Source organism: Aplidium turbinatum, chromosome 7 (genome assembly GCF_918807975.1).
Source record: "Aplidium turbinatum chromosome 7, kaAplTurb1.1, whole genome shotgun sequence".
Taxonomy (NCBI): Eukaryota; Metazoa; Chordata; class Ascidiacea; order Aplousobranchia; family Polyclinidae; genus Aplidium; species Aplidium turbinatum.
The window spans coordinates 23,436,673-23,459,932 of record NC_137478.1 but is presented as its reverse complement, the minus strand read 5'-3'; the positions used below and the strand labels follow the sequence as shown (position 1 = coordinate 23,459,932).

The following is a 23,260-nucleotide window of genomic DNA, read 5'->3' as shown; positions in this document are numbered from 1 at the left end:
TGGAATGACTGTTGTTAAACTCCCTCGCTCTACTTGGATGGAATGCACAGCTCGTGATCCTTTCGTAGCAATGACTCGATTAGAATTGTTTGGTACAGAAGATAAACCTGTTTCATCAATGTTATAAATTACCTGAGGGTATTCTTTAATGCTGTTGCTGGTGTAAATGTCATCCAGGTCACTGTAAAATTCTGTCACTCTCTTTTTGTTGAAAGCATGTGCACGTGAAATGCTTAAACCTTCTGGTCTGCGAATTGAAACAAATGTGTGCATTTTTTTGAATGAAAATCACCAATCTCTAGAGAACATTTTGTTAGTTTGCCAGTTGTTCGGTACTTTTCCCTGTAGTAATCCGCGTCGATTCAGTTTGCAAGCATAGTTATAAGACAGCTGCAGAAACCTTTCAATACTTAAAGGGAAGCCTCTATTTTCCATGTACTGCAACCGTAGTGCCATCTCGTCTTCTTGCATAGCTGAGAAAATAGTTGCTCCACCAGGAGGTCGTGATGTTCCAGGATTTTGGAAATGATTGGATAGCGTTTTTCTTGGAATTCCATATGATGCAGAACTTGGAGTTTGATCTCCACATTGAATGGCCAAAATAGCAGCTTCAAGAGCACTTGAATCGTAGTTACCATATTTTTTCGATTTGTAGGTGCGCGGCATGTCTAAAATTACAAAAAAATGCTATTTATGTGTTATACAAATCACAAGATCACCAAGTTATTTGATGACTAACTACTTCCACAATCAGTATAAACTGTCAACGCTAATTTTGCGGTAAAGAGGGTGAATTGGCCAGTATATGAATAGAAGGTTAATTGTCGACTTTGAAATGAAGTGGTGTTAAAAACAGTGAATTGCAGCTGATGCTAGACTGATCAACTTGTCTGACTGTTTTGTGCCGAGATTTGAGCAGTTTCAAAATTTTACAAGTTGTTGGCCAATTCACCCTCTAGTCGTTCTGCCTCCTTATTCAGTTATTTAAAACAAACACGCTCAAATTAACGATTAGCACTACTTCTTATCTGTTTGTCCACTAATGATCAAAGGAAAATCTTCTATGTTTCTGGAGATGGTGTATATATCGAAAATTAATAAAGACTTGGCAAATATTAAGCTTTTTCAATTTTGTTTTTGAATTAGCACACTAAAAAGCAACATACACTATTTGATTTAACAAACCCAATCTGTTACAAGAAAATCACATATAAAACCTTAGCCTACTCCTTTAGAAGAAAAAATAAAGTTATTACTTTTATCACAAATGTTTATTATAATGGCAAAGCAACAGGTGAAACGAATTTGGCCAAATCACCCCCTGGCCAATTCACCCCCTTTTACTACGCTAGTAATTTTCTTATAGAAACACAAGCATTTAAAAACGTTTGTCTGACAATCTGCTGCGTTTGGGACGCATAATGTCTTTTCCAAGTGAAAACATGCGTTCTACAGCAGCGCTGGATGGTATTGGTGTGTTGTATTTCAAAAACAAGCCTTGAAAACGTTTACTCGGAAAGGTATCAATGTTCCAAGCGTGCTGTGATGGTGTTATATAAATCTTTTAAAGAGGTCCACTGCACCAAGGCCGGATTAAGGCGGGGGCTGACGGGGCTGCAGCCCCAGACCCACTAAAAAAGTAGGCCCACCGATAACTACTTACTAAGAACAAATGACATGCTTATTATCAGGATCGAAAGAATAAAGGACAAAAAATATAGAACGAATACTAACTATGTAAACCACTGGTTTTTAACCAGACGGCACGCCTCCCCGGAGGGGCGTCAGCTCATTTCCAAGGGGGCGCGAAACGTAGCGTGCATCAAGCAGTTCTTCAAGTTTTGAAAACAATGTCTAGTGACAATGACGAACAATCACAGACTAAAGAAACAGCCAAGGGGTTTATCTTGTCAATGGAAAAGCTTGAAACCGTTATTTTAGTTGAGTTATGGTCGTGCATGATTTAACGGTTTCATAAAACTACAGTGCCGGCAAAAAAATTTTTACATTCAGTCGGCAAAAAAAAACTTTACATGAAAAATCTGCACAAGTTCTTAGCTTACTGTTCCCGCTAATAGCATTACGTCACAAAAACGCTTATAGTCACATCATTAGCTACTCTCTGGCTACACTTCACCGCAAAGTCATTGCTCCGCCTGCATAGTGTTGCTTTGCAGCTTCATGAATAGTGGGGTAGGTGAAATCGCACAATATTTTTCATTTCCTTAACATTTCGAGGTCTTGCAAAACATTTTTCAAAAACTAAAATGAGTCGAAAGAAGAAACAAATAGAAGAAAAATCTAGTGCCTTGACTTTGTTAGAAAAGGAAGATTCTGTGATTGCTGTAGCCAGAGATATTGGGCCTCAAGAGAGGCAATTCATCAATCAAAAAAGTGAAATATTTAGTCATTGTAATTGTAAAGATGGTCTTTGCATAAAGTGAACAACATATTTATTTTTTGAATTAGATTTATTTGCTTATTTTGTTCCAAATTGTCATCGATTTTCTTGTTCGTGAGAAGAAGCAAGGTTTTGTTGTTTATGAAACCAGATCAAAATCGTTCACTCATCATGGCTGATGATAAACTTATACTTTACACTTTACGTGCATGTGGTTTTCTTTGAGTTTATTGTTTGGTTTAAACATTGCATCAGAACAACTTTCTAATGCACAAAAGAGGCAGTTAAAGTGACCAGAATATTAACTTAGAAACATTGTTTGCACATTAAGTCAGAATAACTATTATTCATATTGTGTATAATTGTACCGTACTATTCTCGCAACAGACGAAATAAAAGTTTTCCGTTTTTTTTTCTTTCTGTCTCTCTCTGACCATGACGAAGATCTGTCTTCAGTTACGATTCGATCCACGGTCCACGGAAGCAAGCATGGTCCGATGTTGTTGATATGAACGTTGCAAGATCTTCATACAGTCATGCGTCATAGACGGGATGGTGCATGTCGCTGGAGGGTGAGTGGTTGTTTGTGGACGTCATCAATGAATACAAAGCATGAATAAGTTGAATTAATGAAGTCTACCAACCTGTGAATAGAAACATACAAGATTCTAATAACTTAATCTCAGATAGTGAAGAAGGAGCGTTCTTCCTGACTATCAGCACAAGGCTGAGTACTCAATCGTACAGCGAGCCAAGCCTCATGGGCGAAGCACTGTGTCTATCGCTATCCATTTTTGCTGCAATCGACTGCCGAGATGCATTAATCTGAAATCATTATAATTTATTGAAACATAGTTTGATTGAATCTGTCAATCGCTGATGTCGAATTTCAAGGTTTAATCCGTTTGGTTTTAATATTTTAAACTTACAATATCATCAGCTTACAACATTGTTTTGTCATTCAATATTATTGCTTTGTATTCAAATCTTTATTGCATCACAATCTACAGAAAAAACGACGCAATAGAAACTTTTGATGCAGCAAAGAATACAAGGGAAGTAGTTGGAAATGCAGAAGAAATCAAAGGCCCAGAATTCATTGTAGCGATTTAATTGCGACAAGCCAATCGGGTCATTATATCGATGACGATTTTTACGATGTCAATGGCATCGTGCAATGTTGAGCCATGAATCTTCTTGTTTCGTTGCATTTTACAAATTCAAAATATTTTACTTTCCATGTTATCGGAGCAGATTTGTTTGTTTCGCTTTATGGTTGTTGTATTTTCTTTTGTTTAAAACAACAACTTACTTTCAAATTTCATTTTATTGTTGAATCATTGTTTCAAAATGATGAAAGATCGTAACATGTGAGAATGAAATTAAACGTTTTAGAAAATCGTTTGCTTAATTTTTCAGCACTGTGAACAAAGAGTGGTGTTTTTTTTCAACGTTTTTTCATATTAATGCAGAGTAAGCCAGAAGTAGTCCACGTATTCGTTGATCTCATCACACATTATTTTGTTGTTAACCTTTGACCAATTTTGATGGAGAGATAACGTGCAAACGATTCTCTGTTCTAACGATGATCAACCAACTCATGAAAGTTCAAAGTCTCCACAAACATATCTTGTACTTTATCAATCAGGGACATATCGTTCGATTGTCTTTTGCAAGTGTTGTAACCAATACATTGATTGAATTGTCATTGCTTTGTGTTTTAGTCCAATTTTCAAGGTTTTATTTAGCGAATTACTTTCCTTGCTGATTCAAGTCCAAAGGAATAACTCATGTAATTTGATTGCCGTGCTGCATTATTTTGTGAAGTGTTTTTCAAAACAGATGAATCCAGCAAGAGATTTTAAACTACAAACAAGTTCCATGCGAAATCCATTGTTTATCGTCTACTTAGGTTAGTTTTATAATTAAAGCCTTTAAGCTTCTATCCCGAACTTAAATATCTAGAGGCAGTTCTAGATAGGCTGTTTAGTGCTTACCGTCCCTTGCCATAAAGAAACACTGATTGAAACGATTCTTCTTACAAACCTGTGCTAACATGACTATTGACTAGTTAGCTCTGACTGGGTTGCTGGAATAGCCGCTCTGAGCATAGCTATCACAGTGCTATGCTAATGTTTACATGACCATGTTAACTGGCCTCTATACTTCCAGGCCAAGGAGACCATCGCTTTCTAGAGACCCACTTATTTTAGATGGCATTTTTTAGTTAGGAAACCGAACCCTCGTGCGATATTATTTGAAATTTTAAAGTACGCACAGTTTGAAAATCACTGTATATATATGGTAGCCTAGTAGGCCTACTTTACTTCTGAACGAAGATAGTAGTTTAAAAATTACGTAGCCTAATTTGCAAGCCTTTCTACGACTAAAAAGTCCAATGCGTGACTGGCAGGCGAGGCCACACAAATAAAGCACGACAGAATTTTAAATCAGTAATTTATCAACCATGATGTAAACTCGGAAACTTTCACAGACTCCATGAAATCGCTTTGCTGACCCCTTGGGGCCGCAGACCCCGATTGAGAACCGCTGGTCTACGCCAAGCTGTGGACAACAAGACGTTGACTTAATTTCCTTTTATCAGAAATTTTGGGGTTTTTTCTCTGTCTTCTCTGCAAATTTTGATTGGTTGAAACGCTGTTCCAGTAACTTCTGATTAGTTCAATGTTTCATTGGCTTTAGAAAAAATTATGTTTAAGTGCCTACATTTGTTTCAGTGTGAACACTCGTTTTTTGACATGCTTTATGATTTACGTTTATGCTTGTCAATGTGAACCTCGCTTAAGAGTTGTCTGAAAAAACAAAAGCTGGTAATCAGAACAAATGTTAGTGATATTGCCAAGGTTCACTACGTCACTTCAACTTTTATTATATCACTGTGCCATAAAATTGCCAAATGATTTCGTCAATTAAAATAGTTCGCGTCCATCCTTAAATTTAATCTTATTTGTAAAAGAGTTGTTGCTGAGCAACTGCAACCAAAGAGGGTTTGTTCACCTCAATTAATGATTGAATGGATTGGAAACATGTTTGTCGTGTCAGGGCGTATATGTTGACTTTGCTTTGTGTGTGATCAACTTAGTTTGTTTGTTTGGTGCCGCAGTATTCCCTTATATATTGTACTAACTTGAAGAGTTGTAAAGTAATACTGACTTGAAGTCAAACTCATAAGCGCTGTCAAAAATGCAAACGAAACATTTTTGAGTGAGGATAAGAAGTTAGTGGCAGATTTAGGAGACAGGACGGGTAGGGGAGGTGATTGAGGTAATCGAGCCTCCTTAAAACACAAAAAAGCATCTTCATTATCTACATGCAAGGTCGGATTAATGTACGGTATCGTAGATCTGCACATCATTGTGTTTCGTTAAAACTGCTCTCCATAAAACTACTGGCTGGATCTAACCCTGGAGGAAGTTTACTCAGGTTGAGAAGTGATAGTTGTTCGAAGACCGGGAACAAAAAAACGTAATTTTTGTTTTATAAAGTTTTAAGATCAAACTTTGAGAATCGCATTCAATTTAAATACAATAGTTGTGGTTATATAATGTTCACAAGCAAATTTCTTTGAGTTAATGAATTCAGCTTTTACAGGATATTCTTGAAAGTAACTTAAGCGTAAATTTCAAAAGACTTTGAGTCTTTTCAACCATACCTGTTTACCAAATACTGCAAAATCTCATCTACTTTTTACTGCAATTACATCTAAGGTGAGTAATTCTGCACAGAAGGGATTAAAACGAAACATAGAGTTGGCATTTGAATCACTATCGATACATTGCATTGCTACATATTTTGTTAATATACGTTTTTTCATCCCTTATTTGTAAGTTTATCATGACACAATTCTGTGATGATTTATTGCAGCATGTTGAATTTTCGTCCATACCTTTCAAATTTTGTCTATACTCGGCTCTATTCTGATTGAGCATGCGTAATTGCAGACGTAGCTTAATTCATTTGAAACAGACCGGTTGCATTTTAAACTAAATTTTATTGTAAAACTAATCCACATTGTATTGATAACATACATTTTGAAACTTAAACATGGCTTTGGGATAAAAAGGTTTGGCAATGAAAATTAAAACAAATGTGAGTGAAAGTGCTTTTGTTAAGTGGAAGCCGTGTACTCAAAAACAATCAAAGCCAATGTTTATTATATGTTGCAGAGAAATCATAGAAAATGGGATTCAAGCAATTTAAAAGCACGCACATGGAAGACATCATGCACAAGCTGAACGAGTAAATGCATCTTTATATATTTTACCATTGCATTTATGCACACTGGTTGTTTGTGGTGATAATTGTGACAACTCAGTAAAGCAGATATGGAATTAAAATTGCTTGTGGTTTCAGATGGAAGCTTTTTTTCATTTTCACTATAGCCTAATATTATTTTTTGGAAAGCTAAAAACATTTGTAAATTCAATGCTTCTGCTTTTTATGTACACTGTACAGTATATATATCTTGAATTTTATATATAACGTTGATACAGTACAGGAAACTGTAGGCTATGCATAATGCATTAATCTTGTAATGGTAAATTATATATATCACAACGCTGTTTTCTCTGGTGTCAGGTCTTTTTTCTTATTTCCAACACTTTTTCCTGATGCTGGAATTGGCTACTTTTGTTCCAAATAAGTTGTCTGTATTGAACATAAACCTATATGGATCTGGAGTTTTTTTTATTCTTTATAGTTTTTACTGAAGTGTAAACACTACTCAAAGTAGTTGCAAATACAGTTTTTACTCAAAGTAGTTGCAAATAAAATGGCCTCAGAAAATTGTTTCATTGAAACGATATCTTATTTAAGTTTTTTTTAGTTTTTCAAATTCAAAAATACCTTGGTTTCTATGAATTTTTACAGCAGTTGTTTAAATTGTAATTTAGTTGCTTTGATGGATGTTTCTTGGAGTGAATCTACTGACATTTTTTAAAAAGTATTTGATTTATATTTGAATTTGTTCAAAATAGAGAAAGGAAATCTGGAAATGGTTATTGTGACGTCACTTTCACTGCTGGAGACGATGAATTTTCCAGTCACAAATGTATTCTTGGAGCATTTTCGACGTTTTATCAAAAGCTTTTCTCTGCAGAGGTGAATTTTGTGAATTATATGTTTCTTTGTTGATGGTGAAGAGGGAAACTGGTTACGCATAAATTTTTAACTACAGCTTAAAATTTGTTTGCTTTTTTACTTACAATGTGAAAGTTTTACGGAAAAGTGGTTACCCATTTTTGGTTATCACTTGAACCAAATTTGAGAATCAACGCTTTTATATTTCGTAGATAATTCAGAAATTTAATCTGTCATCAGTTATTTTCCTAATACAATGTATGGAATTTTTAGGTAGCCTGAAGAAGTTGTTTTTCCATACTGTGGCTAAATATTGGAATTTCTTAACTTTAAACACACAGGGCTACTGCATACTTTGTAATTTATTTAAAGTGTAAAATTATAATTTTAGAGCATTTGTACAGAAGATTTTCTTACTCAACAGCGCCAGTCCTAGTATTGACAATGAATGCAACTCTAACTCTAAACAAGAAAAAAACATTTCATGAAATGATATAGAAAAAAAAGGTTTTATGAAAATTTACTTAGTCATAAAGAATTAAACAATGCGGTTATTACTTTTTTCAAAACTATTCAATCACAAAATACATAGCAATTGTATATTGGGGTCTAGGTCTGGCATAAAAAAGATATTTTATTGACATGCTTCTTGACATTTTGTTTTGTAAGCTACTTTATATAACAAGTACATTGACTGCAGACAGAGACGCCACTGTTTCGACCTGAAAGTCTTCTTATTGCAGTAAACGTAGATGTAGATCTGACAACATTGTTAGAAAAACAAAATTAACCAGATTAAATGTAACAACGTAAATTAAAATTTTTTTTTCTTTAAATTTGACCAGAGATGATATTATTAGTTAAGCCGAAAGGTATTTTCGTCTCTGTTCAGCTCTCGATTGTTTTTTTGTACAAACTCATTTATTAGCCATCAACATCATAATCTTGGTAAACGCGTAATGCTATGATCCACTGACCCAGCTTTGTTAATTTTGTGAATTGTTAGATGAAGGAAAAATATGAAAGTAAAGCGAATATCCACGGAGTGAAAGAGGATACCATGGAAGCTGTTTTAAACTTCATGTATACTTGTGAAGTGGTAGTCACAAGTGAAAACGTCTACAATTTGCTTGAAGCTGCAAATTATTTGCAAATTCCCAGTAAGTACTAACGACTGTTGTAAAGTTATGTTGTAAAATTACGTTTAGTCTACAAAATATGTTCCTACGTTCTGGTTTCTTTGCTTGGAGCGCTTTACGTTGATTGTTTTCTCAGTTCGTGTTTCCAGCTCACTCTTAGTTTTTTAAATTGCAACATCCATTGATTGAGTTTTAAAAAACTAAAAAACGAAGTACATCTGTAAAACACTAACCATATACATAAAGCGAACAAAGTAGATCTGTTTCACACAATCAGAACACACAATCGAAAGTTAAAAGTAATAAAATAGAGTGTTGGCGTCTCAAACTCGCATCATTTTCGTATACAGTGCAATATACTGTAGACCCGGAAAGGACAATGCCGGACATGATACATTAACTAGAGCGTATTGCGCGTCTACCGCCAGTTACAATCTAAACGAAATTGATCAGTACCTTTGCCACCCTGTAGTGAGGAGACTTTCCCACTTCGTACGGTCCAAAAACTTGCCATTCTCAATGGACGACATAAAGAGAGTGTGTAGTAACTGCAGAATATGCGCAGAATTAAAAAACCAAGATTTTTTTACGCAGCAACAAGGCACTCTTGTTAAAGCTGCTCGCCCCTTCGAACGCATATCGATTGACTTTAAAGGACCATTACCATCCAGTAGTCGCACTGTGTATTCGCTCGTAATAGTGGATGAATTTTCTCGTTTTCCGTTCTGTTATCCGTGTTCAAACATGTGCACCGAAACGGTGATTAAGTGTCTTGATAATCTATTTTCTTTGTGTGGTTTCCCTAGTTGTGTACACGCTGATAACGGGGGAAGCTTCGTATCTAGAGAATTCAAAAGTTACTTAGGATAACTAGCAGAGGCATTGCCACCAGTCGCTCTTCCATTTATCATCCCATCGGGAACTTGCAAGTCGAGCGCTACAATGGTATTATTTGGAAAGCGATACGTTTGGCATTGAAATCTCGTAGTCTACCTCCTAGTCGTTGGGAAACGGTGCTACCCGTTGTACTGCATTCTGTTCGGACGTTGTTGTGTACTGCAACTAATGCTACACCGCACGAGTTATTCTTTCGTTTCGACCGGCGATCTCCAACTGGGCTATCACTGCCGTCTTGGCTACTGAAACCCGGGCCCATGTTACTGCGCAATTTTGTGGGTTTGAAGAACGGTGATCTGGTTCGGCGCGTCGAACTAACCGATGCCAATCCTATGTATGCAACTGTAAGAACTTCAGATGGAAGAGAATCAAATGTATCGTTAAGAGACCTAGCGAGGTGCCCGGACGACTCTCCCAATCAATCTCATTGCCCTGAACCATTCGTCACGGAGAATTCCCGACTGGAAGCTGATGAGTTTTCTAAATCAGTTTTGGATGTTGGCAATGACCCGAATAACATTGGACTCGATACTTCTGATGATAGCGCAAGAAGCTTCGATTTAGACTGTGACGACGTAAACCCAAACATCAGACATTTCAATCGAACTAACAAAGGCGTCCCACCACTACGATATGGCGATTCCGTTACGTTTTAAGAGGGAAGAATGTTGTAAAACTACGTTTAGTCTACATATGTTCCTACGTTCTGGTTTCTTTGCTTGGAGCGCTTTACGTTGATTGTTTTCTCAGTTCGCGTTCCCAGCTCACTCAGTCTAGTTGTCATAAGAGCTTCTTGCAATGGACTTTTTGTTACTTTAAGTTCTGATTGTGTGAAACAGATCTACTTTGTTCGCTTTATATTCATGGCTTGTGTTTTACAGATGTAGGCTACTTCGCTTCTTAGTTTTTTAATACTCAATAAATGGATGTTGCAACGACTGTTTAGGAATAAATTAACCTTTTTAGTGTTTTACGAATGTGAGGAAACGTTTTTCACAGCAACTTATGATAACCTAATCATTATTTTAATACAATCAGTTTTTTTAAACATTTTTGTTTTTAGATTGTGGCGAAAATATCAATAAAACGGCAAAAGTTATAATTTTTAACTTGTTGATGAATAATTTTGCAGCAATTTTTATTGTATTATACTTATATACTTGTTAGTGTTGGCTCCTTTCCTGAGCTCATTTTTGGACACAGTCGGCTAGGTTAACTCAAAACATTACAAAACAATCATTGTTTTGCATTTTTATATTTCATAGCAAAGATACCATGGCAGGAGTTGGTAGTTTTATTTATTTATTAATTAATTTTTTTTAACAGGTTTCATTGCACAATAAGGTTTTTCACTGATGTTGGTTGTTGTTTAGATCTCAAGCAATATTGCATCGAATTTCTTCTTGATGAAATTGATGTGACGAATTGCTTAACAATTCAAGCATATTCGAAAATGTATGATCTGGACGAAGTTGTAGCAAAAGCAAACATTGTCATTACTGAAAACTTTGAATCAGTCATCGATGGAAAAGAGTTCAAAGAGCTAACACCAGACGTGATGTTTGAAGTGATGCAAGTGAAAGATAAAAAGGTTTGTATTTTAATCATGAGTCCAAACAGATGTGGCAATCATAAAGTCCACAAACAAGATGAAACCAGACTCTTCACCAGTTATTTAATTTCTGAGCATTGTACATGTTCTTGCACCGGTCACATAATCAAGGCAAGTGCGACCTGTGGGTGTGAAGAAATGTAGGCGGCAAGTCACATACAAGCAATCATTGCTCGTTTATTATGCAAACCATCCGTGATATCAAATGCTTGTTCTCCATGGTAAACACACAGTAAGCAATAACTAATTGGGGAGTGCCTAAATAGTTAATACGCAACAAAATATCGCTGTTTACATGATTTATAAAAGCTTCAATAAGTGAATTGTACTTCAATGTAAGTCGATTTGAACCAGTGCAGAACAGCAACTTTTTAGACCAGCAATGCTGACACTTACACAACAGTTAAAATTTGTGACTGCCGTTCATATTCAAAAATGTAAAAAATGTTAGAAAGTACTGGACCTAACATTCTGGAAAATATTTGCTTGGCCATTATCTGCTTCCTATTCCATGAACTGAGCAGGAAAATTTGGAGTCGACATTTCATATCTTGTTCTGTGACGTAATACTCACTTCTGATGAAGTGTAATAATAATTAATTGATGTCGTCATTCAGGTATCTTCGGAAGAAAATGTTTTTCATGCGCTCATAGGTTGGGTCAAACATGACGTCGCCACACGTAAGAAGCACATGGTTAAACTTTTCAGTTTTGTTAAACTTGGAAAACTATCCTGGAATTTCTTGCAAAATGTTGCATTGAAAGAGGTAAATCTGACATATATTATACAATTTAGGAATCACTAACCGGCATGGTTGTGCTAGGATAAACGATGAAATGAATATCATCAAAACAGTGCTGCCCAATGTCCATTCACTATTGTCACATATGTGATTATTTTGAAAGTATGCAGGAGATAGCATAATGTACTATATACCTGTACAAACATTACGTCTAAATAAGTTTCTTCAACAATAAGTAAGAAGAATTACGAGAAGTATTACATTCAACTTACCATAGAGATGGGAAACATAACACAAGTTATTACAATAACAAGAAGTTTGAATACAACGTTACAAAACGATAAGCTAACGTAATGATGTAGTGATGTAATCAATATAAACTAAGCAAAAATCGCTCCACTCCAGCATAAGGCTTCTGTCGTGAAGAAGGACTCGAGTATTTTTATCTGCAATCAATATCCTAAAGAACAAATATCTGTACAACTTTGAAATTGCTAAATTTATGGACCAGTTTAGTTTTAATTCATTGCTTGGCACTTTTCAAAACTGTCTTAAAAATGCAACAAAATTAAGAATCTTACTACTGGAAACTCGACCAACCTAGATTACTATTTATTATTGATACACAATCACTAAAATGTAACGGTCTATAAAATACTTTAGCGCAGAAATTCGGAATAATATACCAGTTGAAATTCGCAAATCCTCCTTCCCAACTTTTAAAAGAATGTACAAAAAGATAATTATTGACACGTATTAGGCAAACGCCAAATTACTAATCAGACTTGCAATTGTAAGATAGTCTACGTTGGACTACCTAAATTTTTAATTTCTATCATCTTGGACAGCTTCACTGTTATTTATTTATTTGTTTCAATTAGCCAATTACAATTATCATTGATGAGTTTAAGGGTGGGTGAGACTTGAAGCTTGACTTGAAGACCTTGAATGGAAACTTCGCAGCATTCCGTTGCTTTGATGCTATTATTATTTTTTTAATTGTGATATTTTCAACAGTTTTAATTTATATACAATGTGTTTTGATTCATCGTACATCTTTTATTCTCAGCCGCCAATAAACATCTATCTTATCAATCATTGGTTAATTTTTGTGCCGAAATTCAATTCACAAATAGCTTGATGTGAATTTATGAAATCGATGTTACAACAAATAACAACTATCTGAAAAATAATGAAATATTGACTGTAATCTTGCGTTTAAATTTGCTAAAGTTCATTTTAATTCTTCAGGAATTGATTATGACTTCAGTGGAATGTACAAATATTTTACTTCTATCTACAATTCCACGTGCTGCTGCCACTGAAGTTCTTCCCGCTCCTTCAGCAAAGGAAGGTTTGGACAACTTTGTTAGTTTAAAATTTTAGTACAGCATGTAAGAGTTGTTCATTGAGTCACAATGTCCAACAGCTGTTATGACCCACAAAGTTTGTGTCGCATTATTGATGAAAGTTGTTCAAAGCGAAGTCGAATGATTCAGATCGTTTGTTTATTGACGTCACTATAATCAAAGGTTTTGTTAGGAAAATATACGAGGAGTAATTTTTTCTGCTTTTTATTAACAACTTCAAACACTGATCCAGCGTAAATTGAGGGAAGCTGCTGAATAATAACAAATTTCCAGAAATGCGAACGTTTGCCAAGAGAAGCATGCTTGTTTACCAATAGTCTTGAACCAAATTTGATCTGGGTTTTGAAATCAAGGCGTCAGTTTCGTCTTTCACATTAACATCGCTGTGTTTTACAAAAATTCTGGACATTTCAATCCTGGACGACGCTATGCTGTTGTAGCGACGCTCAATTTATAATGGAAAAGCAGATAACTGACATTCTTAACTCATCACATCCGGTGATATGTAACTTTTATAAAATACCCTGCAACCTGCATATTGCTTTTTTGTATGTAAATGACACATCACATAACACAATGTTACTATGCTATTATCAGAGTGACTAATCAAGTTGCCTCAGTGGCATTTCTAAGGCGCAGTGATAAACCTGAATTGTGCAGCGATAAACTGCAAAATGCGCAGTGATATAAAATAAGCGTGTTTTAAGCAACGCATACACACCACAAAGTAGATTTTTATTATGTTGGCAGTTCCTTTTTATTTTATTTTTCAAAAAACCAATCAGTGTAAAATAAAGTTCGTTTGAAGATGTCTGATCTATGATGTAATAATGTCAGTCTGGGCGTTTATCAGGTCATTTAAGCAGTGAACAGTGGCGTACGCAGGATTTTCTGAAAGTGGAGGGCCATTCAAATTTTTTTCCAATGAAAACGTCCACTTGCTAATAACAGCCACTAAGTCATATTGTGTAAGATTAGTAGGTGGTAGGTCATCAATCAACATTTTTGAAGTAAGGGGTACTGCCCAATGGCCGCCCTCAGCGTACGCCACTTGCAGTGAACATGAGTATTCGCAGTAAGACATAAGACCACTTGCAGGCAACCGCTAGTACGTCAAACTATCAGCGACTGCTCGTACATCAACGTAAATATGCCATCGATCTCTGAATACAACACAAGATCGGCTATTTTGAGGTCGATTGACGATAAAGATTGCAAAGTAAAAAACGCCAAAAGCATGGAAGCAAGAGTGGTTTGCAAACATTTTTAATTATTACTATTATAACAATGACAAAAGTGCGCTTTCAGAGGAAACAAAAACAATTCAACGCAAATTTTGAGAAAGTTAATTTCCTCAGTTCAGTTGTTTTTATTTCTGACCATCATATCAAAAACTATACTCTTCAACATAGCAAAGGTCGAGAAAAAAGTAGAAGCGACAAAACGCGAACGTTAAAACGTGCTTGTGACCGAAGTAAGTTATTTTTGAAAGAAATTTGGCACGGTCGCAACACCTCATTCATGCATAACATAATATACATTATACAATGTACATTGACATGACATCGGTCTATTGATAATTAACCTACAGTTGTCTTGCCACAAACCTCTTTTATGTTTTTCAAAGTTGTTCTTATTGTGACATCACATCAAAAGCGGTTTTAATTAAACCAATCAAGCGCTTTGACTGATTAAAATTTTTTTTTAAATATCTTTTAATATTTTTCATCTGTTCAACTTTTACTTATCAAAATGCAACTTGATTGGTTATTATTGCCTCTCTTCAGTTTTCCCCAAAAAACTTTGATTTTGCACAGTATCCTAAATGAAGCTGTGATGCATAACAAGCAAAGCCAAGAGCGAGATAACCGTAAAAGCCGCTTTTGCTTGAGCTTGCAATTTTGTACTTTTCATGCCACATGGTATTATGTAACTGTTTTCTTACAAAATGTGCAGTGATAAAAATTTGTTAGAATTCGGTATGCAAGCGCGGACTTGCAATCTTGCATGTAATGAGAAGTCGTATACCACTAGTTGATAATGTGTGAATGAAAGTCTTTAACGTTCCATCTCCGTTCAAGCTTGCGGGTTCTTGCAGTGTACTTGCTGTAAAAATCATATAGACACGCTGATATCAAATATTTTATATTGTTAAATATTTTAAACGTATTTTTTTTTTTTTTTTTCAGAATCGAGGAATCATTTTCTTGCGTTTCATGGAAAGAATATGTGGAAGTATGACGTAAGAAAGAAAGAAGCAACTGACTTCTTGGTAAAACATTAAAGCTTTTCGGTTTACTGTTACTAGGATGAGTGCATTTATTATTTGATGGTGTGCGCTCTAAACAAAAACTATTCTTGTACTATGAGTGGTGAGCTCCAAGTTGTTAATATTTAAATGTTTTTGTGTTTGTGATATCTTGCTCTTCAGCATATGCATCACATGCAGCTGCAATGATTGCACTCGACGTTTCACAATTGATGTGAAATTATGTCGAACATTCAAGCAAGTCTTGTGAAATCGTGACGTTGTTGATCTTGCACATTCTTAACAATTTATGTTTCTTCAGAACACAAACTTTGAACACGAGTGGGGATCAGCTGTTTGTCATAAAAGTGAGGTTTTTGTTATCGGTGGAAGCAAAACTAAAGTGGTTGAAAGATTCAAGTTAAATGATGAAGAATCTGGTTGGACTCAACTTGCTTCGACAAATGGTTTTAGATTGGGAGCTGCTTCTGTGGTTTGCAATGGTAAGAATCTTCTTGGGTTTAGATTCAAATTAAGTTGGTTCCACAACAAGCAGATGAACTCATGTTTGTGACAAAAGTGATGAATATTAACAACGATGAGCGCCGAGTGCGCATGTGACGCGCACCGCACAAGTTTGGTTTGGAGTGACACATCCTCGCTAATATTTCATCTTCATTTCACTCGATGAACAATTTTTTACGCAAATTTTATTATCAAGCGTTTATGTTTTATAGGTTGATATTTGATGAGAATATTTTGATTTGTTTGGAAGTTTGGTCCGGAATGCCACATGCTCGCCAATGTTTGCGTTTATTTTTACTCACTCAACAATTTCACTATCGTTGATTTAATTTTTCAAGTTTGATATTTGATTATTTTTTTTCACTGATAACGACATTAGCGTGATAGCCACTTTTTCATATCTCGTTCGATCTTATTTTTTGAACAAGTTAGGCCTAAATTTGACTTTACGAAATTTGCACAATTTTAAATATTATTATTTTTGAGCACTTTTTGAATAACATGCTTTCAAATAAAGTTTTAAAGTGGTTTTAAAAATTTGTTGTCTTTCACATTGAATAATACTTCTTCTTCGTCGTATGAGCTGTTCTTCTGGACTATATGTTTGGGCATGATGTCATCAGCCACTCGACAGTTTCGTCATCCAGGGCCTTCAGTCCAAGCGCTCCATGTGGTGGTTGATGGATTGGGCAGTCATGGACGACATGATCTACTGTCTGGTCTGTGGCGCCACACTCGCATCCCGGTGAGGGAGCCAGGCCCCATTTGCACATGTCTGAACGAAAGCGACCGACGCCGGTTCGTAGGCGGTTAAGCCGGACCCACGCAAGTCTTGCAAGGGACATTCCCGGAGGGTGGGGATCGACGTCGGGTAGGAAATCACGGAGTCGGGAGGTGTTGTTTTGCCACTCCATGTTCCATGTGTAGTTCGTCCAGTGTGCCGCACTTATTCCAAGATCTTCAACGTTGTTCAGAAGCTGTCGTGCGGCGGGCACAAATGGGCGTCTTGATTTCAGTCGCTGCTGTCCTCCAGGTAGGCGCTGGAATGTACTGTGGAGGAGGTGGTCGGGGTCCAGTGCGCGACGAGCAAGGGAAATCATGGCTCCTTTACGGCGAAGCTCAGCAGGTTGGATGCCTGCAAGGATGGGAAGGCAGTCCGTTGGAGTGGGACGCAGGCATCCAGTCACAGTGCGTAGTGCGTCATTGATGGCGGTGTCAATGTGGCGGGTGTGAGAGCTGCGGCACCACACTGGTGCGCAGTACTCAGCGGTAGAATGGACAAGGGCCAAGGTAGCTGTGCGAAGGGTTTTCGCATCAGCTCCCCAGCCGGAACCCGCCAGCCGCCTCAAAAGTGCAACGCGCGCAGATAGTTTTTTGCGCAGTGACTCCAGGTGTCGTCGGTACGTGAGTGACCTGTCCAGGGTTACGCCGAGGTAGGTGGGTTCGGCGCAGTAGGGGAGGTGTTCGTCATCGGTGGTAATGTTGATCTCACGTTTTGCTTCCTTGTTGTTTAGGTGGAAGGCCGCCGACACTGTCTTTGCCTTGCTGAGCTGTAGCTTCCATTTCTGGAGATATGTTGATATAGTTGACATGTCCTGGCTTAGGTTCCTCTCCATTGACTGCCAATCTCCGGCTGGATGCAGGAGAGCCAGATCGTCTGCATAAGCATACTTCCTGGAGATGGTGTCAGGCAGGTCATAGATGTAAGTGTTAAAGAGGAGGGGAGCCAGGACAGAGCCCTGTGGGACGCCGTTCCTGAGTCGACGTAGTCTACTTCGTCGGCCGCTACCGGTGGAAAGGGTAAAGCTGCGGTTTTGCACAAGTTCCATAATCATATGGACCATGTGCCTGTCAGGAAGGAGACGGAGTAGTTTGCAGGTAAGGCCGCTGTGCCATACAGTGTCGTAGGCAGCCGTGAGATCGACAAACACGGCGCCAGCCTTCTTTTTTGCCGAGAAGCTGTCCTCGATGTCTTGGGTCATCAGGGTGACCTGGTCTACAGTTGATCTTCCGTGGCGAAAGCCGGCTTGTTCCCGAGGGAGCTGAGAGTCTATTATCGGTTCGACACGGGCGTAGATAAGTCTTTCGAGTATCTTGAAGGGGATACAGAGCAGAGAGATGGGGCGGTAGCTCTTCGGATCCCCTGGGGGCTTCTTCGGCTTTGGGACTGCAACCACTAGGGCTCTTCTCCAGATTCTTGGGATGCGCAGGTGACGCAAGCAGCAGGAAAGGAATTCTTTTAACCAGGACCTCATAGAGGGGGCAGCTTGGAGTATTAGTTCCGGGCATAGGTGGTCAAGGCCCGGGGATTTGCCTGGCTTTAGGTGCTGGAGGGCGGAGGCAAATTCTTCTGGGGTAAACTCACCAGAGATGTTGCCCTCGACAGGTGTTGGGACCTTCCAGAGGTCCGTCATTTCCTTGAGGACGGACTTGTCTGATTCACGGTCTCTCGTTCTGTGCACTCCATTTTTCACAAGTTGTGAGGCGATGGCATTTGCTGAAATGGGGCATTGGCGACGAGAGGCACGTGATCTGCCAGTGAGGTTGTTGAGTGTACTCCAAGCTGTGCGGCTGGAGTGCGTGAAGTCGATTGAGTCTATGGCTTCTGTCCAGCGCTTCTTCCTCTTTGAATCCAATCTTGCCAGCAGGGCTGTTGCTGAGTTGGTGGTGGCGGTACCCTGGGGGGAACGGAGGAAGTCGCGGTAAAGCCTGTCGCACTCCACATCCCAGCAAGGTATGTAGTTTTTCCGTCGACCTCGCGGGATGGAGTCTTTTGCCGCAGATATGATTGCATCACAGAAGTCCTGGTAGGCTTCATCCACTTTGATGGTGTGTGGGGATGGGAGGTACTGCGTAGCTTCGTTTGTGAGGAATCTGTAGTATTCCCAGAATAATACTGAATAATACTGAAAATAAGCATTGCAATTGTAATACTCTTGTATTTAATTAAATTCATCTATAAAATACGTTTCAGCACGCAGTAAAAATGCGGGAAAGAATTTTCTTCTGACAGAAATCATATCTACAATAGCTCACGATGAAAAACAACCTGACAACATATTGCGATATAAAATGACTTACACTTGGACGAGTCAGTTCAATTATGTTCATTGAGCTCAACAAGCTGACATTGAAAATTATGAGTTACATATGAAGATGATATGATTGGAAGTCCTCTGAGCGTGGTTACGTTTGTTCTTAAGGAACTTACTAGGTCGCTTCGATCCACCTTTCTGCTTAAAGTTTCTCTACATCAAAATCATCACTTTTATTATATATTAATGTCACAAACAGTTCATCAAAATCTATTTGAAGTAATGATTGCGAATCATTTCACCCAATCATTTCACCCAATAACAGAAAAAAGGGCTGAGTGGTATCATGATAAACTAACTATTGTAGGATGCTGAATTTCTCAACGGTTTTCACAAACCTATTTTAATTTTTGCAGAGATGCTAATCAAATTACGACGTCACGACATGGTAAACTCTGTAATAACATAAATTGACATTGCAGGCTATTTAGCCTTCAGAACAATCTTATATGTGTTAGCAACGCTGGTTTGGTGGTGCAGTGAATAGAACCCGCCCTCCTCTTGATCGGTAGACATGAGTTCTATACCTTGTCGGGTGTCTGAGACTTTATAAAATAAGCACTAAATTTTGTTCTTGCTTAGGACTAAACATTGAAGAAATGAATTCGGTGTAACAATGCAAGCGCCCGTACGGCTGCGATCACAAAGCGCTTAGCACAACGCATAGGATCCAATACGCATATTAATGTATCAACAATAAAGTGCAGAGTTTAATTTGTCTATGTCACGTCATGTTAATAAACCCAAAAAGATAAAATAGATTTGTAAAACACTCTGCAAATCAATAAGCTCGATATCCAGGTTAGTGACGTAAAAATTATCTGAACGATTGTAACGAGTATCATCATCGTGGTCGTCTCTATCTTGCCTCCTATTATAGGTTTTGTCTTCTTTTAATTGCGACGTGTTAGAATGGATGTGGATGTCAGATGTAACATTGAAAGCCCATCATTCTGTGGTAAAATTAACGTGAGCAGAAGTCACATTGTGTAGAGCTGGAATAGGCAACTTGCAACTCGTGGAGGAACAAGTTGTTTTTTAAGTTTTTGTGGAATCTTTCTTCTTTTTCCAGCCATTTTTCCCCAAAGATGTTTCATTATTAAGGAACGTTTATTTGCTCAATTATCTGTTTAAACACAATAATATTCTATGCACTTCTCACTAACTTTTATTTGAGCATTCACATGTCTGTATATTTAAAATGATATTTTATATTTTTAGTGGAGTAGGGAGAAAGTTGTCATAGGAATCAGTTTGAAAAAAAAAATTTTTCCTGAGGCTAAGTGAAAGTATGCTAACCTACTTTTACCCAGCAGAAACAACAGTAAGTCTGTGATAGGTCACAAAAGGTAGTTATGTAATTGTACTGATCATCAAGGCTCCAAGATGTCGAGTCATCCTCACCAACATTACGATTTTTGATTTAAAATTTGTAAATATATTGGTTTAGTGGGAAGCGCAATGTATTCCACGGATGCAATCTGCTTTCAACAAAATCGCACGCGGTGTTTGGTTGGTCTTTACTGTGGAGTACGAGAACAATATTTTCATGGGACTTGCAATGAAATTCCATCTAATGTTCATAACAACAGGGTGGTTTGAATACTTGTTGTAGAGGTTAACTTTTAGTCTGCTAGAGAAAAATTTAGGTCCAATATAACTAGCCCACTTGTTGAAAATGTTGCTTGCCCCTATCATAGAGGGCGATGTAGTATATTTAAATTTAAATTTTTGTTTATCTTTTTTACGAAAAACTCTTTTCTATTCCTGATTTTCCTCCTCCAAATATCTTCTGTTAGAGAAGTAATAAGCATAATCTATAATATAGATTAATAATATCTAGTTTTTTCTCGTCATCTATTTTTATTTTTGAAAAACCTTGTGCCATCCCTCATTTTCCTCTATCAGGAAATCTTTTCTAGAGAAGTAGCAAGCATAATCTACATATACTCAGACGTAGTGTTTAATAAATGAATGAATAATGAAATTTTCTGGTAACGAGGTGTCCACTTAACTCAGTGAGTTTTTCGTTCCTGCCTACTTCCAGAAAATCATCAAGATTCTTTTTTTTAAATCTTTGAATCAATAAGAATAGCAACATAATTATATATAGGTTTGTTTCAGAATGTTATGTAATACAAAATAAGAGGATTTTAATCATGGTTTAATTCCAGCGTTGATACATAACAAAATTTGTTCGCATTGTTCAGTATACAATTTGTATTCTTTTTGGCAATACTTAAGAAAATGATTAAATCTATTTATTTAAGTTTCTGTTATTCATTTAATCTAATTATTTTGAACAAAATTACAATTGAAGAGAACCATTGTTTATACATGAACAGATTCCATCTTCACTGTTGGTGGCAGGGAAGGTGGTGGACGTGGTTTGACTTCATGTGAAAGTTATAACATTGTTGAAGACAAATGGTACAACAGCGTTCATATGAATGAAGGTCGTTGTGGTCATGCTTTGGCTTCCACTGGAGGTTTGAACTTTGTTGAAAAATTAAATAAGTGTAATCAATGTGTTGTGATGAAGTAATTCAAAGATGGTGTCAACACTGTTATACAGTAAAACTAATTCATCAAATTTATAAGTAAATATTACTATCTTACAGTAATTCATTACATTATAATTTCATTGGCTTTACTAACAATTTTTTATTCTATTGAGAACAACAACATGACCACAATCCCATTCGATTCATGGTGAGATTGATCAATCTCATCAAATCGAATGTTTTCCAATTGTAATTATTGCACAGTTAATTGACTGTTGTTTCGCCCCAACGATTATTGCACAATGCTCAAGTCCTTTCGTCGTTTAACCTTTTGCCTCGACATAATTACGTTCAAGAAGATAGATCAGTTGTAGTACAAAAAACAAGAAAACGTGATTATCGTCGTCATCAATTTTCGCCAAATAATCCTTTTTATTTCGTTCTTAGAAGCAAATTATACTGCTTAACAAGTTTAAATGGACTTTGCAGAAATTTGGTTTAACCCTTTGAAGGTTGGGGGGGGGCTGTCAATTCAACTTTTTTGTATCAGCAGTTGAATCTCTAAAACCACTGAGGCTGCGACTACGAGATTTCTTGACTTTTCCTAACTTTTATTCACCTCTATTGAGCTGAAATTTTGAGCGAATAAAGGGTATAAATTGAGAGATATAAGGCATTTCTCAGCACATCCTCTGAAATATTTCATATTCTATTGTTCAAAATTTTCCCGCCAGCTGGATGAAAGCAATTAATTTGGCCCATGTCTCGTTAATCAAATGATTTAAATTGAAACTATGTAAAAAAAATTTAATCACAACATTGCAATGCATGTTTTTCATTACTCTATCAAAAAATACCAAATAATTCAAACGTCATAAGTCACATCAACATTTCAACGTATATAAGCAGTTCTAAAATTTACATAGTTTTAATTTTCGGATATGCTCTGCGTGAATAGTTTTACAAAGTGAATCCCAAATTTTGAAACCATGCCTTAAAAAATAACAGAGATATCACTCTTAAAGCATAAGAAGAATCGACAGCCCCCCCCCAAACTGAGCAAGACTCCAGGGAGCCCAACCGCCTTAGGGTTAAGAGATAATTTTAAAATCTTGATATTAAAAAATTATGTCCGATATTTTCTATGCGTTTGAAACCATACGCACAAGAATCTCTGAACGCTCAACGCTCCAAAAATTAACATGCTTTGAATGATTTATCGAAATTTCATTGAACATTAAATAATTAACACAAAATGAAATAATTGATAACTACCCTGTGCTCCTTTATTTGTTCATTATAATCATCTTATTGGTTATCGACTACGTGCCTGAGAGGTGAGAGCGCTTGCACGATGCTAGTGACGTCGGTTCGACACCTATCCATTGTGCCTTAGCACACACAATGACATGCTTGAAAGTGGACACGAAGGTTGGCTTCCTTGCCTTCATGTCCACTTAATCTAAATATTGAATGACAGAGCATAAGTCTGGATATGACAAAATTGCTCACTTGGGTTTCAAGAAAATATAAAGAAACAAATAGTCGAAAACAGCACCAGCTGGAAATGTTCAGAATGAACTGCATCAGTTTTGGAAACCCAATGGATATGTACAAACTAATGTC

The 23,260-nt window shown here is 37.0% G+C and overlaps 1 protein-coding gene across 1 annotated transcript; it reads left to right on the top strand.

Moving 5' to 3' along the window:
• Positions 1-2,267: 2,267 nt before the first annotated feature.
• Positions 2,268-21,675, top strand: LOC145773858 (kelch-like protein 12). Its single transcript, XM_082584981.1, has 9 exons — positions 2,268-2,374; positions 7,399-7,522; positions 8,508-8,661; positions 10,911-11,128; positions 11,767-11,916; positions 13,144-13,246; positions 15,452-15,534; positions 15,833-16,013; positions 21,476-21,675. Exons 1-9 carry the CDS (start codon positions 2,268-2,270, stop codon positions 21,673-21,675), a joined length of 1,320 nt encoding a protein of 439 aa, XP_082441107.1.
• The last annotated feature ends 1,585 nt before the right edge of the window (positions 21,676-23,260 follow it).